We start from the raw sequence: 19,295 nt of genomic DNA, 5'->3' as shown, positions 1-19,295 counted from the left end.
AGTACTTTAAGCTGTAATTACGACATCGGGGGAAGTCATAGGATCTTCATATGGCAATGCGGATATGCTTAGAGTGTCTACTATATAGTCCAGTATTCAAATATATAATATAAAGTTCATAGCGCCCATCATTCGGCCATAACCTAAAAATCGCCATGAAGACTGCTAAAGGGAAATCATTTACCAGTGATATCATTACCACATAAGCCATTTACTTTTCAATGGCATTCTTCATGATGGTTTTCAGGTTATGGCGGAATCATGGGCGCTATCAACTTTATATTATACATTTGAATACTGGATTATATAGTAAACACCCTAAGCATATCCGGAGTACCATATGAAGATCCTATGACTTCCCCTGATGACGTAATTACAGCTTAAAGTACTCAAAATATGCAATTTTTACAAGGTCCGTCGTATATTTTCTATATTTTTTGATATATACTCACCATAATTATTTCAAAAACGATTTGTATCGAGCGTACAACATCTCCTTAATATATATATGTCGAAAAACCCACAAAAAATATTTGTTTGTATCCGAAAATAACGAAAGTCTGGGTAAAACTCGTAAAAACCGATTTTGAGCTATATCTCAAAAACAAGAGCTGATGGAGAAAACCCGGGATCGGATTTGAAAATAACTCGCCGATTTCATCTAGAAACAACTGCAACTTCGTCTGAAACATTCAACTTTTTCAATTTTGTTGAGCAGTGTTATCAATGATCTGATCATTAGTTCAGTAGTCAATTGTTCGAGCTGAAGATTTTGATTGGTTCCTAGTGTTTAAAAACTTCTCCACCAATAATTGTGAGGATAGATCCGTGTTTTGATATAGCCTCCATGAAACGGCACCTCACGATTTTTGGCTTTAGCCTTATCATCCCAAATGGCTGAAATTTGGTATTTAGTCTACGGTTGGGCTACAAAACTTTTCTCCAGATAATCGTTAGAGCAAGTCAATTTTTTTATATAGCTCTCATAGAACGATACTCTCCAATTTTGGGAATATTTAAGGTTTTAACTGCATTATCCAACCGAAATATGTGATATTTAGTATTAAGTATTCGCTTAAGCAGAAAACCTTTTCCAGAAATTTGTCGGTGCAGGTCAGCGTTTTCATATAGCCCCCGTAGAACGATGCCTCCTGATTTTGAAAATTTTTAAGGTCTTGGCCACACTATACAACCGAAATATCTAAAATTCGGTATGAAGTCTTCCCGCAGAGAATAGTCGGTACAGGTCCACGTTTTCGATATACCCCCATAGAACGGTACCCCCTGATTTCCGGTATTTGAAGGTTTTACCCCATTATTCAACCGAAATGGCTAATATTTTGTATTTACCCTCCGTTGAAACTATAAAATATTTCTGCAATGAATTTTCGGTATAGATCCACGTTTTGATATAGCCCCTATAGAACGAAACCGCCCGATTTTCGGTATATAAAAAGTTTTAGCCACATTATCCAACCGATATAGCTAAAATCTGTTTTCAATATAATTTGTTATGGATGGTACTAAATGTTCGACCGCACCTTACGCAATTTTTATTTGTTTACTTTTATTGCATCTGATGTGTCGATCGCCTTCATTTGACTTGTACGTTCAATATAGCAATTACTTTTGGAAGCAAACAATTATTCGTGTATATTATTATTTGATTACTTACGAGTATTACTAGACATCGGATTTTTGCATGTTTTTTATTTCTTATCCGATTGGACTCAAATTTTGGATCTAGCCTGAGGGTCAATTTTTCGATATTTGGGGTCATATCAAAAACATGCAAAAAATATGCAAAATATGCACAATATATGCAAAAAATAAGAACAATATGCAAAAAATAAGAAAAATATGCAAAAAATATGCAAGTGTTTTTTTTTTGACGAAAATCGTCAATTAAATTTGGAAAAATCATCAAAATGCGTTCTAAATTAAGTTTTTTGTCCTTTAACGTCGTTTTTTGCAGAATATTATGTTATTGGACTAATAAGACTTAAATCAGTTTTCACAAGGTGAGAAAATGTCAAATAACCCAGTATTCCTATTACAACATAAGTTGCTTTCCTATACAAATGTAGGTAATGAAATATTTCAAAAACTCTATCAGAAATGTCAAAATGTACGCGTCCAAATATGGTGATAGTTTCTACTCGGCCAAAATTGTCTAGCAGAAAAACAAAGGAGCTAGAGTTAATCATCGCAATTTTTGTTTAGATAAAAGCGCAATATATTCTAGTTTTTGGAATAAGGGTACGTTTTTAGTAAAAAATTGAAAAAAGTACTAGAGTACCATTTACGATTCCAGGTTCTGGAATATAACTATAATTAGAAGTATACGTTTTGAATATCCACATATTAGATTTGAATATATTTTATAGTGTTTAGTATATACAGACATGAATTGACAATTTTGGTTCTTTGTAGTCAAAAAGTTTCTTTGGAAAAATGCTTTAACTGCCGCTTTAATATTGACGACATGGTTTTAGTTGAATGCACTAAAAATGCATAATTTTATAATATTGATCCATATTGTACGCATACAACCGCTTAATGCAGAATTGGGAAATGTTCACTTCTCGGCGAAATGTAATGGATTATTGTTATACCCATCCATGATGAATAATAAGCAAAATGAAGAACACCCAATGATTAGTGCAAAATGACATCACTTAGAAAAACCACACAATAGAGTGGTAGTGGTAAATAAATCAAAAACCTTGGAACTGTCTTAAACATGGCAAAACCCCTCACATATTTCAGCTAGAAAAGCATTTGGAATGCTGAAAAAATATACTTCATTCATTCCTGCTACAGGAAAACAATTTTGATAACATGTCGAAAAGTCATAACCATTTTGTATACACAAATAATTAACTTACACCTGTCCGTGTACTCGATAATTTGTACTAATTATTACAAATGCTTCGAATTTTGACAGTTGTTTAATGGAGAAGTTGCTGAAAAAATTGTTTCACATTAGTCACATTAGTCTTGTTGTATAAGATATAAATAAATATATATAAGAAAAATATAATATAAGAAATATTTTTGCCGTAATATTGTCATTAAAGTTGGCAAAGGATTTCAAGGATCTTAATTTCCAAAAAGATGAAATTTCACAACTGTCCAGTATTTTGCTTACATCCTGATGTAAACTTTAAAAACGTCATATTTCTAGCTCTACTTTCACAATCTGATTGGCTTTTTCTGTAAATTGAGAAAATTGAGTCTTGTTGCATAGTAAATAGGTAAAAAGTAAGGAAAGGAACAATTCCAATAAAAATGTCCGGATTGTCGAGTAGAAAAATCTTACTATTTTTACACGTACAGCACTTTTTACTTCTATATTTCATTGAAGTGTTCGGTATAAGCAATTACAATTTAAAAAAGTAGTATTATTTAACTACCACGAGTGATTTAATCATAGAAAATAATTTATTTTCTTTACTATTCGTTAATCTTGACAATTTGACAATTCGGATTCCGCCGAAACCTGTGGTGTACGGATTATCGACACTATACTGTATATATGGGAGCAATATCTAAATCTGGATCGATTCTTACCAAAATAAATAGGGATCGCCTAGGGCAAAAAAAATCTCCAATTTTTATGCGAATTGGTCAATAAATGTGACCTGTAATTTGTTTTCAAAAATACAGGGCCTGACGGATAAGTGCGAATCTATGCAGATCATAAATAGAAACAGTGGGTATATTTCGTTTCATTTTGCATGTTGTCGGGTGCCACCGTGGTGCAATGGCATGCACGCCCGCCTTGCACGCAGAAGGTCGGTGGTTCGATTCCCCGGCCAGGCAACATCAAACATTTTTCAACGGTGGCAAAATACCCCTCAGTAATGTTGGCGACATTTCCTGAGTATTTCAGCCTTGTAAAACTTCTCTACAAGTGGTGTCTTTAGACACGCCGTTCGGACTCGGCGATAAACAGTAGGTCCCATATCATTGAGCTAATATGAATCGGGGTGCACTCATTGATATGAGAGAAGTCTCCCTTGTCCCGTATGGGATGTTGTGGAACAATGTTTTTTTGTTTTTTTGTTTGCATGTTGCAAACTCATTCACTAAGACATAATACCCTTAGGGTATAAAATATGGTTATCAGTGCAATCATGAATAAAAATTCCGTGCGGAATTTGTTCCCTTTCCCCAATTTCGCAATTTTTTTTTTCATATTTATGCCCAAAAAGGGAATATTTTTGGCGATTGGACTAGAATTCGCCATAATGAAACGAATCTAGTAGTTTTCAACTTTAAACAAATATCGATTTTATAAGAATTTCACTTTTTAAAATTATTTTCCGTGCGGAAAATTCAGAGCGAAATATTCATGATTGCCCTGTATATGTTTTTTATATGTTATATGGTAAATTTCAAATTTCCTTTACAATTCCATAGAAAAAAATTAAAAAATTTTTTGGCGAGCACATCCGCAATTTTTTGGTACATGGGTTACGAACAAAATCGCGGTTTCAAATCTGTTCGCGTTCACAAAATTGGATGCTGCACTCAAAAGTTATGGGGGGTTTTACTCTCTTATAAAGAAAAAATATTTAAAAATTCCTATTGTGTTGTAATAAGAACATGTATATATGAATCGTTAACAGCATTTGATATCTATCCGTAGATGCTAAAATAGTTACTAAATTTATTTTTATTTTCGCGGAAAATCAAAAAATATTGAAGAAATCTTGAAGTAAATTTTATTTTTTCTAACTCAGAGTCTATAAAAATCTCTAAAAAAATAATTTAAAAATACGTACAAAATCTAGACAACGCGTAGAAAAATGTGAGACCAAAATTATAAAGATCTCGTTTATAACTTGCATATTACAGCAACAATAAAGAACGAAAACTTATTGTTGGAAATTATTTCAGAAATATATTTTTTGGTTAAATACGAAAAATTTGAAAAAAAATATGTTTGGAGTTATTCTATTATTTCGCTAAATTTCCGTACAAATCCTGAAGTATTTTGCTTAAACTTCTACGAGAAAAGTAATTAGTCATCGTGAAAGTATACATAGAAGTTAAAAACCGTATAATTCGCGAATTGGTTTAAATCGGTTGAGGTGCATGTGCTTTTCGGATACAGGGAGTCCATGTCTATCAATATGCATGAATTTCCCATGTTTCATTCAGCGGCCAAAGTGTGCCATCAGTTGCATCTTACTATTCAAAAAACCTCAATGGCCGCCTATTAAAACTACGTCAATATAATTTATTTTAGACAGATTGGTCAAGAACTGCGGATGTGCCACCACATTCTATTTTGGGATAAATAGGGATATTACACCCGAATCTTTGTAACTTGTGACACACCTTTTTGGCAAATATTATAATCGCGTATAAAGGATTACATTTATGCAAAAATAATCAAAGAAAATCGCGGTTCAATGCGCGGAATTGTCAAAATATATTTTTGCAGATTTTCCTACTTTCAAGGTATCTATATCCGGCGTTTTAGTAGATGGACTCGACCGCGGAAGAGCTCATTAGGTCCGGCACGTAAAAAAACTAAAATCACGCGGGGTTCAGAGGTACCTGTACGACAGTTGTAAATTTTAAAGCCAAAAATAGGTTTTTTCAGAAAATTTACGCACCAAATTTTCGCCTTTGGACTCCTATTACTAGGAAGCTGTACGGAGCACACTCATGAGATATACATCGAACAACGTGGAATCGCGAGTTCTACAATCCTATAAACTAGTTTGGATTATTATCTAGATGTACCCTCTAATTATAAAAAAATTCGAAAAACACTGAAATCAAAACTTCAAAATGTCAGCATCGATTTTAGGGGGATGCAGTGTATATATCCAAAAGTCATACACTAGAACCATGTTTCTTTGAGCACAGGTTCGAATTTTGCGTGGTTTGGCCAGAAATCAAAAAAGAACACAAAAAAACATGTTTACTTCAACACATTTTTCCCATTTTTTTATATTACCACCAACGCAGCTTCCACGAAAATTATTTGTTATGGTCCATATTATGAGATCGTGGCTAAAACACTTCAATTAATATAAATATATTCATATTTTATAAAATATATTAACAGGTCGCGACTTATTAAATGGTGAACCTCAACTTCAACGATTGAAAAACTTTTTTGAATATTACCATATGTTTTTAGAGAAATATGAAAAATTTTATGTAATATTCAATATTTTCTTAGTCTTAGTTTCTAGCTCATTTGTTTTTTATTTCAGACAATTTTGGCCGAGCAGAAACTATGAACATATTTGGATACGTTGATTTTGACATTTCTGATTGAGTTTTTGAACAAATTTGTATAGGAAAGCAACTTATGTTGCAATAAGAAGGCTGGGAAGGCTGAAGGAAAATTTCTATAGTGAAATTGAAACAAAATTGCAGTATTAATATTCGTATCTGCGATGAATCGCGGGAAAATTAGGAACATCAGAGCACGAAATTACACTATTAATATAAATAACAGGGTTGAATAAAAGCCTATGATGGTTTGGGAATGTCACCAGAATGCCTGGCAGTCGACTACGAAAACTTCTTGAACGGATACAGTTAACAACAAATTAATCGTACGTAGTATAGAGCCCACAACAAAGTCACGGCTCAAGACAGGGCAAATTGGAGAAGTCTTTGAAAAACCTCTGCACTGCAGGTGAAATCGGTCAGGAATAGGTAAGAAAATATGATGAGAAATCATTACATAAAATACACAATTCTACGTATAGCATTAAAACTATATGTATAGGTATAACATACAAAGTGTCTCTGCTAAAATGTTTCAACTAGTCCTCCAAGCGATACGAATTGTAAAAAACAAAAAAAATGCTTTGTAGGTTGTCTCATCCACTATTAGTTATAAGATTTTTCTTTTCGCAATTTTATTTAATTTGTTGACAAAAGGCAGATTTTAATAATACAATATTTTATTTCTCATTTACTTACAGCTGCCCGGGACACATGGACTGTCGAAATGACCAGTCCAAGGCATCCACCACACAGTCCCCGTTTTACTGCAAAATTTGAGCAACATCACTACAGTTGGGATGAAACTGCGGCTGGATTTAGTCCAAAGACAACGATGGCTAAAGTCGCTACTCGGACCTCATCATCGCCATTGCCATTCATAAATCCAAAACATCCCAGGTAAACACAACTAGCAAAATAATGGGAATTCCCACCCATGTATTCAAAAATCAATCTGACTACGTCAGTAAGAATTCGTTATTCGTACAAACGATGGTTCATTGGACTCCTATTATTAACAATTGGCTTAATTTACAAACTTGTAATTATAGTAGGGGCAATGTACAAATTGATATGTTTAAATTTGGAATCAGTTGACCTAAATACATACAAATGTACATATACATATATCTTTCTAACATAACAATTAATTCTGGTTCTTATTATCAATATAGGACTCTTCCTATGCCAATCGGTGGCAATGCATACGATTCGGTTATAAAACCATCAACTCTCCCCTCGCAGAGGAGCCCTTCAATACGAAGTAATTACAGTTGTCAAAGCAATTTTTCTGATGCCCCAACAACATCATCTGCTCCAAATACACGCTCAAGCAGTCGGGACAATCCACCTCGTAGCCCTAAAATTACTACCACATTTGCCAATGATAGTAGCGACGATGCACTATCTTCAGCTTCCTATTATCATACACCATCATCAGGCTCAAGAAGCCCAAAGGCAGTTTATTCAAATGATAACTCAATGGACTCTCCTTCGGGCAACATGTACAGTGGTAATCAAACTCCTTTGTCCCCCCGCCGCAGTCCACATACACCGTGCAAATTTGTCTTTGAAGCCATCAGTCCCGTAATAGATTCACCCAGCAGAAAATTTGAGTATTACGAGCCAGTATCTCCTGATATTGACCAAGAGGATTTTGGAGAAAATCCTGTTCTTAGTGGTAGATACTTTGAGGGAAATCATTCAGCTGCACCCATGTCACCAAATTTCTATGAACCACACAGAAAAAATTCAAAGAAATTATTACGTTCAGGCCCTCTGGAAAATCTTCCTCGAATCAATACAAAAAAATCCCCGGTTCGAAATGACGAATGGGATATGACAGTTTCATCGAATATGGGTGGATATCAAGGACTAGGGCCGAATAATTATTACCTTAAAAGAGATTCGTGTGTTACAGACTGTACACAACTCTCTGTAGAATCGGAAACTAGCACTGTAGCTACGACAACGACGTCGTTCAGTTATTCGGACACATCAACAAGACAAACTACAACAACTGACCAAACTCAAGATCTAAGTCCACTCGCTGAACAGAAATCAATTATACGTAAACGAAGGCATGCAATTAACATAACCTCAAATCCGGGTTATCAGGTATTGAAGCGTTTCTACTACCACAACAACTTACTTTTGATATATTACATTTAACACACAGGTACTTCACAGCTCACATTCAACATTAGACCGCACTTGTTCGGATAGTATTGTTTCATTGAGACATAGAAAATCTACAAGCGATTTAACACAAGACACCGATGGCGAGAGGGGCAAATCTAAACTAGTTGGCGAGTCCTCTACACCTACAGCTACCAGTTATAAACCACGAAGACGAGGAAGTTCAAAGGGTGGTCTAGCCTATTTGGCTAGTCGACGTAGTTCTCGTGAGTCTATGAAGAGTGCTTGTTCAAACGCTTCGTTGGTATCGAATGATGATATAGGACCACTGGCATTCCAAGCTTCAAATAGGGGGCGACAACGCAGAACGTCAAATTTCCTGGAACTTCCAGGTTAGAATATAATTGTTTTATTAATCTAGGAAAGCCTGACATGAAACTAATTCATTCTTCAATAGTTCCAGATCACTTCCGGCCAAGGGTTTGTTCATTACCAGACCGTCCATACAATCCTAGAGTTAGTGACGACCTCTACCGCTTGCGACACTTTTCTATTAGTAAAGGTAACGTTGTCAATTGTGGAGACTCTATAATATCTAGGCGATCTCGCAGTAATACAAGTGTAAATTCTACGAACAGCAGGTGAGTAAAGTGTGTTGTTTTCTTGTATATTATGGGTTTAAGGAAATTTGTAGCTGAATTGTATTTTAAATGATTTATACCCTAGACAGACGGCAGCGTTAATTTGCATTAACTGCCTTAATTCAAAGTAATTCGTGCATTATCCACATTCTTAATGCAAAGATGTCAATATTATAAGATAGGAAAAGTCAATTGTGAAAAATTAACTGTAGAGGGAGTTAAACTCTGTTGCTATGATATCATAGCAACATTCTGTTAAACGAAAACTGTTATTCATTGGAATATTGACAGGAAAAACATTAAAACTCAAGTTTGACGGCATTCACTTTTGATTTTTTTATTAAAGAAACAATAAAAAAAGAAAAGAAATAAATTTCAGCCACAAAACACAACGTTAATGTTTTCTGCCGCGAGAAATGGGAATCCAAAACGATTGGCATTGCTGTTATCAATTCCAGTGAGTTGTGTAGCCATCTGTAACCAAAATGTGGAACTATTATCATATGTTTTTGGAAAATGCATTTGTTCGAGTCTTTATTGCTATACGTCTTTGCTTAATGCACAAAATCAAAGGAAATTTAAACTGAATTTAGCAATTTCAATATGGCAATGCTGTTGAAAATCAATTTAAGAAAATAAAAAGAGAAAGCAAATCAGCAATTTTCGCGTTTCTTCAAAATAAGTAGTGGTCTTTCGTGAGTAGAATAGCAGTTAATCGTTTTTCACGCCTTCTAACAAATCTCTTTCTCAAATTTTTATTTTCACAAAAAATTTCATTACCCACCATACCAATTCTATCGAAAATTATATCTTCCTCAAATGTTTTTTAAAATTTTGCAATATTTTTATAATATTAAAAAGACTCAAAAATATCGCGAATAAATTAAATTTATTTTTGCTTCATCGTGGCGAAAAGATCAAAGGTAGGAATAAATGATGTAGGAATAAAACTTACCATAGTATTTGTGAACATTGAAAAATGGGATTACCAAGCAGGACTATAGGAAAAGTTTGGAGTTTCAATTAACTGACATAATTTCGCATATACATTTATCTAATGAAGTTCGATATATATACCAGTTACCAAGCTTTGCCTTCGTCTGCCACAAAAACAACATCCTAATACACCTGAAGATCGGATTTACCACCCGTGAAACGTAGTGTAATGGTTGGATGCGTGGGACTTCGGTAGACTCCTAATTTTTCAATGTATCTCTAAAGGCCTAACAGCTCAACTCGAAAGAGAATTAATTAAAAATATCACTATAAATGGCCTTCGCCTTAATAAGGCAAAAATAAAAAATAATTTCAGCATGAGCCAGGCTGGGATTCGAACCTGGGTCTCCGACAACTGAGTGTCAAGGTTGCCGGCGTCTTAGCGTTCTAAGCCACCATCAACTTGTCAAAACTTTAGTAGACAATAATTGATGATCAAAAAATAAAATCTTCTGATATAGAAGAGCAATTACTAATGATGTAGGAATAAAACTTACCATAGTATTTGTGAACATTGAAAAATGGGATTACCAAGCAGGACTATAGGAAAAGTTTGGAGTTTCAATTAACTGACATAATTTCGCATATACATTTATCTAATGAAGTTCGATATATATACCAGTTACCAAGCTTTGCCTTCGTCTGCCACAAAAACAACATCCTAATACACCTGAAGATCGGATTTACCACCCGTGAAACGTAGTGCAATGGTTGGATGCGTGGGACTTCGGTAGACTCCTAATTTTTCAATGTATCTCTAAAGGCCTAACAGCTCAACTCGAAAGAGAATTAATTAAAAATATCACTATAAATGGCCTTCGCCTTAATAAGGCAAAAATAAAAAATAATTTCAGCATGAGCCAGGCTGGGATTCGAACCTGGGTCTCCGACAACTGAGTGTCAAGGTTGCCGGCGTCTTAGCGTTCTAACCCACCATCAACTTGTCAAAACTTTAGTAGACAATAATTGATGATCAAAAAATAAAATCTTCTGATATAGAAGAGCAATTACTAATGATGTAGGAATAAAACTTACCATAGTATTTGTGAACATTGAAAAATGGGATTACCAAGCAGGACTATAGGAAAAGTTTGGAGTTTCAATTAACTGACATAATTTCGCATATACATTTATCTAATGAAGTTCGATATATATACCAGTTACCAAGCTTTGCCTTCGTCTGCCACAAAAACAACATCCTAATACACCTGAAGATCGGATTTACCACCCGTGAAACGTAGTGTAATGGTTGGATGCGTGGGACTTCGGTAGACTCCTAATTTTTCAATGTATCTCTAAAGGCCTAACAGCTCAACTCGAAAGAGAATTAATTAAAAATATCACTATAAATGGCCTTCGCCTTAATAAGGCAAAAATAAAAAATAATTTCAGCATGAGCCAGGCTGGGATTCGAACCTGGGTCTCCGACAACTGAGTGTCAAGGTTGCCGGCGTCTTAGCGTTCTAAGCCACCATCAACTTGTCAAAACTTTAGTAGACAATAATTGATGATCAAAAAATAAAATCTTCTGATATAGAAGAGCAATTACTAATGATGTAGGAATAAAACTTACCATAGTATTTGTGAACATTGAAAAATGGGATTACCAAGCAGGACTATAGGAAAAGTTTGGAGTTTCAATTAACTGACATAATTTCGCATATACATTTATCTAATGAAGTTCGATATATATACCAGTTACCAAGCTATGCCTTCGTCTGCCACAAAAACAACATCCTAATACACCTGAAGATCGGATTTACCACCCGTGAAACGTAGTGTAATGGTTGGATGCGTGGGACTTCGGTAGACTCCTAATTTTTCAATGTATCTCTAAAGGCCTAACAGCTCAACTCGAAAGAGAATTAATTAAAAATATCACTATAAATGGCCTTCGCCTTAATAAGGCAAAAATAAAAAATAATTTCAGCATGAGCCAGGCTGGGATTCGAACCTGGGTCTCCGACAACTGAGTGTCAAGGTTGCCGGCGTCTTAGCGTTCTAAGCCACCATCAACTTGTCAAAACTTTAGTAGACAATAATTGATGATCAAAAAATAAAATCTTCTGATATAGAAGAGCAATTACTAATGATGTAGGAATAAAACTTACCATAGTATTTGTGAACATTGAAAAATGGGATTACCAAGCAGGACTATAGGAAAAGTTTGGAGTTTCAATTAACTGACATAATTTCGCATATACATTTATCTAATGAAGTTCGATATATATACCAGTTACCAAGCTTTGCCTTCGTCTGCCACAAAAACAACATCCTAATACACCTGAAGATCGGATTTACCACCCGTGAAACGTAGTGCAATGGTTGGATGCGTGGGACTTCGGTAGACTCCTAATTTTTCAATGTATCTCTAAAGGCCTAACAGCTCAACTCGAAAGAGAATTAATTAAAAATATCACTATAAATGGCCTTCGCCTTAATAAGGCAAAAATAAAAAATAATTTCAGCATGAGCCAGGCTGGGATTCGAACCTGGGTCTCCGACAACTGAGTGTCAAGGTTGCCGGCGTCTTAGCGTTCTAAGCCACCATCAACTTGTCAAAACTTTAGTAGACAATAATTGATGATCAAAAAATAAAATCTTCTGATATAGAAGAGCAATTACTAATGATGTAGGAATAAAACTTACCATAGTATTTGTGAACATTGAAAAATGGGATTACCAAGCAGGACTATAGGAAAAGTTTGGAGTTTCAATTAACTGACATAATTTCGCATATACATTTATCTAATGAAGTTCGATATATATACCAGTTACCAAGCTTTGCCTTCGTCTGCCACAAAAACAACATCCTAATACACCTGAAGATCGGATTTACCACCCGTGAAACGTAGTGTAATGGTTGGATGCGTGGGACTTCGGTAGACTCCTAATTTTTCAATGTATTTCTAAAGGCCTAACAGCTCAACTCGAAAGAGAATTAATTAAAAATATCACTATAAATGGCCTTCGCCTTAATAAGGCAAAAATAAAAAATAATTTCAGCATGAGCCAGGCTGGGATTCGAACCTGGGTCTCCGACAACTGAGTGTCAAGGTTGCCGGCATCTTAGCGTTCTAAGCCACCATCAACTTGTCAAAACTTTAGTAGACAATAATTGATGATCAAAAAATAAAATCTTCTGATATAGAAGAGCAATTACTAATGATGTAGGAATAAAACTTACCATAGTATTTGTGAACATTGAAAAATGGGATTACCAAGCAGGACTATAGGAAAAGTTTGGAGTTTCAATTAACTGACATAATTTCGCATATACATTTATCTAATGAAGTTCGATATATATACCAGTTACCAAGCCTTGCCTTCGTCTGCCACAAAAACAACATCCTAATACACCTGAAGATCGGATTTACCACCCGTGAAACGTAGTGTAATGGTTGGATGCGTGGGACTTCGGTAGACTCCTAATTTTTCAATGTATCTCTAAAGGCCTAACAGCTCAACTCGAAAGAGAATTAATTAAAAATATCACTATAAATGGCCTTCGCCTTAATAAGGCAAAAATAAAAAATAATTTCAGCATGAGCCAGGCTGGGATTCGAACCTGGGTCTCCGACAACTGAGTGTCAAGGTTGCCGGCGTCTTAGCGTTCTAAGCCACCATCAACTTGTCAAAACTTTAGTAGACAATAATTGATGATCAAAAAATAAAATCTTCTGATATAGAAGAGCAATTACTAATGATGTAGGAATAAAACTTACCATAGTATTTGTGAACATTGAAAAATGGGATTACCAAGCAGGACTATAGGAAAAGTTTGGAGTTTCAATTAACTGACATAATTTCGCATATACATTTATCTAATGAAGTTCGATATATATACCAGTTACCAAGCTTTGCCTTCGTCTGCCACAAAAACAACATCCTAATACACCTGAAGATCGGATTTACCACCCGTGAAACGTAGTGTAATGGTTGGATGCGTGGGACTTCGGTAGACTCCTAATTTTTCAATGTATCTCTAAAGGCCTAACAGCTCAACTCGAAAGAGAATTAATTAAAAATATCACTATAAATGGCCTTCGCCTTAATAAGGCAAAAATAAAAAATAATTTCAGCATAAGCCAGGCTGGGATTCGAACCTGGGTCTCCGACAACTGAGTGTCAAGGTTGCCGGCGTCTTAGCGTTCTAAGCCACCATCAACTTGTCAAAACTTTAGTAGACAATAATTGATGATCAAAAAATAAAATCTTCTGATATAGAAGAGCAATTACCAATGATGTAGGAATAAAACTTACCATAGTATTTGTGAACATTGAAAAATGGGATTACCAAGCAGGACTATAGGAAAAGTTTGGAGTTTCAATTAACTGACATAATTTCGCATATACATTTATCTAATGAAGTTCGATATATATACCAGTTACCAAGCTTTGCCTTCGTCTGCCACAAAAACAACATCCTAATACACCTGAAGATCGGATTTACCACCCGTGAAACGTAGTGTAATGGTTGGATGCGTGGGACTTCGGTAGACTCCTAATTTTTCAATGTATCTCTAAAGGCCTAACAGCTCAACTCGAAAGAGAATTAATTAAAAATATCACTATAAATGGCCTTCGCCTTAATAAGGCAAAAATAAAAAATAATTTCAGCATGAGCCAGGCTGGGATTCGAACCTGGGTCTCCGACAACTGAGTGTCAAGGTTGCCGGCGTCTTAGCGTTCTAAGCCACCATCAACTTGTCAAAACTTTAGTAGACAATAATTGATGATCAAAAAATAAAATCTTCTGATATAGAAGAGCAATTACTAATGATGTAGGAATAAAACTTACCATAGTATTTGTGAACATTGAAAAATGGGATTACCAAGCAGGACTATAGGAAAAGTTTGGAGTTTCAATTAACTGACATAATTTCGCATATACATTTATCTAATGAAGTTCGATATATATACCAGTTACCAAGCTTTGCCTTCGTCTGCCACAAAAACAACATCCTAATACACCTGAAGATCGGATTTACCACCCGTGAAACGTAGTGCAATGGTTGGATGCGTGGGACTTCGGTAGACTCCTAATTTTTCAATGTATCTCTAAAGGCCTAACAGCTCAACTCGAAAGAGAATTAATTAAAAATATCACTATAAATGGCCTTCGCCTTAATAAGGCAAAAATAAAAAATAATTTCAGCATGAGCCAGGCTGGGATTCGAACCTGGGTCTCCGACAACTGAGTGTCAAGGTTGCCGGCGTCTTAGCGTTTTAAGCCACCATCAACTTGTCAAAACTTTAGTAGACAATAATTGATGATCAAAAAATAAAATCTTCTGATATAGAAGAGCAATTACTAATGATGTAGGAATAAAACTTACCATAGTATTTGTGAACATTGAAAAATGGGATTACCAAGCAGGACTATAGGAAAAGTTTGGAGTTTCAATTAACTGACATAATTTCGCATATACATTTATCTAATGAAGTTCGATATATATACCAGTTACCAAGCTTTGCCTTCGTCTGCCACAAAAACAACATCCTAATACACCTGAAGATCGGATTTACCACCCGTGAAACGTAGTGTAATGGTTGGATGCGTGGGACTTCGGTAGACTCCTAATTTTTCAATGTATCTCTAAAGGCCTAACAGCTCAACTCGAAAGAGAATTAATTAAAAAGAAACTGTATTTGTTTCGCATATTTTGGCGAACTTTTGTAAAGCTTTATGAAATGGTCTGCTGGGTACAAACAAACAACACAAACAGCTGATTCATAAATGCAAATACTATCGTCTGTCAGGATGAAAAATTAATTCAAATTAGGACATTTTTAATGTAAATTAACTCTGCCGTCTGTCTAGGGTATTAAAAGCAATAAGTATGGAGATTTCGTCGGTTTCAATTTAAATTGTTTATGGTTATGTCATAGGCATACCTAGAGGTGGGAAATGGGTAAATACCCAAATGGTAAATACCCATTAAAATTGGTACAAATGGGTAAAAAACCAGGTATTTACCCAATATGTGGGTATAAACTACAGAAACTAAAATCATATAATCAGACGCGAAAACGAAAAAAATAACCTTTTTTGGATATGTGACAAGTTAAAATATGACAAATTTTGGAACATATTTTTGGTAAATCTATCATATATACTTACAGCGTAATTTTTGAGCTGTTTGTTAAAGGCTTTTAGAGCTGTTTGTTAAAGTCCTCCTTGCGGAAAAACGTAAATGCTGGACCGAGATTAATATTTTTTTCATACAGCTGATGGCTTAATCTTGAGATTTTGGTCCTCTTCGACAAAGCTATAATTACTGCAGTCTACATTGATTTTCTTCCTACATAAAACTCCAACGCTCGAATTTACATATAAAAGTGTAGTCCGCGGGGTTAAACCGCTTTTCTTGTTTACTTTTTATACCCTCCACCATATGGAGGGTATAATTAAATTTGTCATTCCGTTTGTAACACATCAAAATATTCGTCGGAGACCCTATAAAGTATATATATTATTGATCAGCATAAAATTCTATGTCGATTTAACCATGTCCGTCTGTCCTCGCAGCTCGCAATTTTGTCTGTACCAAAATTTGGTACAGAAGTTTTTATTACTTGCAGGATGGTTGGTATTGAAAATGGGATATATCGGTCCACGTTTTGATATAGCCCCCATAGAACGGTACCTCCCGATTTTCGGTATTTTTAAGGATTTAGCTTCATTATCACACCGAAATGGCTGAAATTTGGTACTTAGTCTACGTTGGTGGTATAAAACTTTTCCCCAGAACTTTGTCGGTATCGGTCCATGCCTTCATATAGCCCCCATAGAACGGTACCTCCCGATTTTCAGTATTTTGAACGTTGTGGCCTCAATATTGCACCGAAATGGCTGAAATTTGGTATTTAGACTTCGTTGGGGGTACTCAAACTTCCCCTTCATATAGCCCTCATGGAAAAGTACCTCCCGATTTTTCGTATTTTTAAGGTTGTGTCTTCAATATTCCACCAAAATGGCTGAAATTTGGTATTTAGTCTTCAATGTTATATAAAACTGTTCGCCAGAAATATATCTGTACAGGTCCACACTTTCATATTGCCCATTTCTGACTAAAATTCATCGGTATAGGTTTCGATATAGCCCCCATAGAACGGTACCTCCCGATTTTCGTAATACTGAAGATTGTGACGTCAATATCCAACCGAAAATACAAAATATTCCAGAAGATTATTATCAGTATAGGTCCACGTCTTCCTATATCCCCATAGAAGCGTACTTCTTGATTTTCGATATTTTTTAAGTTTTAGCTACATTCTCTTACCGAAATATGGAAAATTTGGTATATAGTCTTCTTTGAGCCTAAAAACTTTCCGTCAGAAATTTGTCGGTATAGATCAACGTTATAAAAAGCCCCCATGCTGAAATTTAGTATTAAGTCTTCTTCATACACTAAAGGGAACTAATTATTCCATTTTACTTCAATACAACTTGTGGTGAAGGGTATAACAAGTTTGGCCCGGCCGAACTTAACGCCGTTCTTACTTGTTGATTTTCTGTCTGACAGAAGAACAAAATTTTCATTTCGAAATAAATTTTTAAATACCCAAATAAACACCCAACAAGTAAAAAAGCGTTAAGTTCTTTTATACCCTCCACCATAAAATATTCTGAACTAAGACGGAATAATTATTTTATTTCCTGTCCACAATTTTAGGCTGAGATATTTTGTGACCACTGATATCTAAATAAGCTAAAAAATCATAAAAATGTATTCAATCCGCCGGGAACCTTATATGAGGCTATAGCATTTCCAGATTAAATGAAACCTTTTCCAAATTAAATGAAACCTTTTCCAAATTAAATGAAACATTTTCCAAATTAAACGAAACCTTTTCCAAATTAAATGAAACCTTTTCCAATAGAAATGAAACCTTTTCCAATTGAAATGAAACTTTTTCCAAATTAAATGAAACCTTTTCCAATTGAAATGAAACTTTTTCCAAATTAAATGAAACCTTTATTTTGTCATAAAATATACATGAAAAGAATATTGATTTTTGTTGGTTTAATTTGAAATCTTAACACAATGGGATGTAATTGTAACAAATATAGTTATGTAGATTGGTTTTTGTGAATAGAAGTAGTTGTCTTATTACAAAATATTTTACTTCGTTGTGGTCTTATTATATAACATTTAAACAACTTACCAATAAAAGAAAAACAAAAATGGAAAACTTGGAGGGTTTTTTAAACACCGAACTGGAAATATGCTCTGGAGATACAAAATATATCACTTAAAATATTATTAATTATATTGACATGTCACTTTTCTTACCTAATGAAAGGGCTCTCTGTTTGCTGCTAGAGGGATTTTCAACACCATGTCCATCACGTAGTTGGAACAATCTTGCTGATTAATTTGCCCAATGCTGCTCTCTATCACATCACTGATGTTATGGTCCGTGGAAAGATCCCGAAGTTCAGCTCTATCGCAGCACTTTATTTTTGAAAATGCATTTTCGATCGGGTTGAGCATCGGAGAGTATGGCTGTAGAAATTTAAGTTGGCACCCCTTTGTTTCTATCAAAGATTTTATGTCATGCCTCTTATGAATTTGAGCATTATCCATAATAAGGAATGAGTTCTCCAAGTCTGGAATAATCTTTTTCAATAGACCTTCAATAAATTGTTTACATTTATCTGCATTTACACTAGAATTTGAAACTATAGTATAATGAACAACTCCCCCGTTGTTTATTGCGGCAATGAGTGTAACATTCCGACCTTTTACTGAAGGCAACATAATTTGGGCTCTTGTCCCTTGCGTAGAACGAGCTTGGGTTCTTCGTAAGTGAAGAAATAATACACGCTCGTCTATAATTATTAACTTTTCTCGTTGTTGGGGTACCCATCTTGTAAAATCCCGAGAGTAACTCTAACGTCCTGGGCTCGTTCATTCTTTCAATTTCGACGGATGCCATTTTTAGACTTATTTTTAAAACTTTTGCAAATGTTCACATTATTTCCCTGAACAGCTTAGTTTTTATTGACTTTATGGTAGTTTCTGGCTGGTTTTCTACATACGACTCGATAAAACCTAGAACTTCTTCAGCAAACAGAGAGCCCCTTCATTAGGTAAGAAAAGTGGCATGCCAATATAATCAATATTGTTTTAAGTGATATATTTTGTATTTCCAGAGCATTGTTCCAGTTCGGTGTTTAAAAAACCCAACATGTGTTCCATTTTTGTTTTTCTTTTATTATTAAGTTATTTAAATGTTATATAATAAGAC

The 19,295-nt window shown here is 34.8% G+C and overlaps 1 protein-coding gene across 10 annotated transcripts in view; it reads left to right on the top strand.

Annotated features, from left to right (window-relative positions):
* The window catches only part of Rgk2 (Rad, Gem/Kir family member 2), a 114,158-nt gene that overhangs the window by 39,167 nt on the left and 55,696 nt on the right, over positions 1-19,295 (top strand). For 4 of the 10 annotated variants that reach the window (XM_073991280.1, XM_073991276.1, XM_073991284.1 and 1 more), the window contains exons 2-5: positions 6,963-7,161; positions 7,437-8,379; positions 8,441-8,792; positions 8,858-9,041. In XM_073991280.1, coding sequence (XP_073847381.1) covers positions 6,989-7,161; positions 7,437-8,379; positions 8,441-8,792; positions 8,858-9,041 — 1,652 coding nt within the window. In that variant the 5' untranslated portion in view covers positions 6,963-6,988. Of the gene's footprint in view, positions 1-1,975; positions 2,022-6,239; positions 6,691-6,962; positions 7,162-7,436; positions 8,380-8,440; positions 8,793-8,857; positions 9,042-19,295 lie in introns of all 10 variants that reach the window. The other 6 variants (XM_073991281.1, XM_073991274.1, XM_073991283.1 and 3 more) reach the window with 4 other exon arrangements.

The sequence above is a fragment of the Musca autumnalis genome, unplaced genomic scaffold (genome assembly GCF_047663935.1).
Source record: "Musca autumnalis isolate F117 unplaced genomic scaffold, ASM4766393v1 scaffold_5, whole genome shotgun sequence".
Classification (NCBI taxonomy): Eukaryota; Metazoa; Arthropoda; class Insecta; order Diptera; family Muscidae; genus Musca; species Musca autumnalis.
This window is presented reverse-complemented; position numbering and strand designations above follow the sequence as displayed.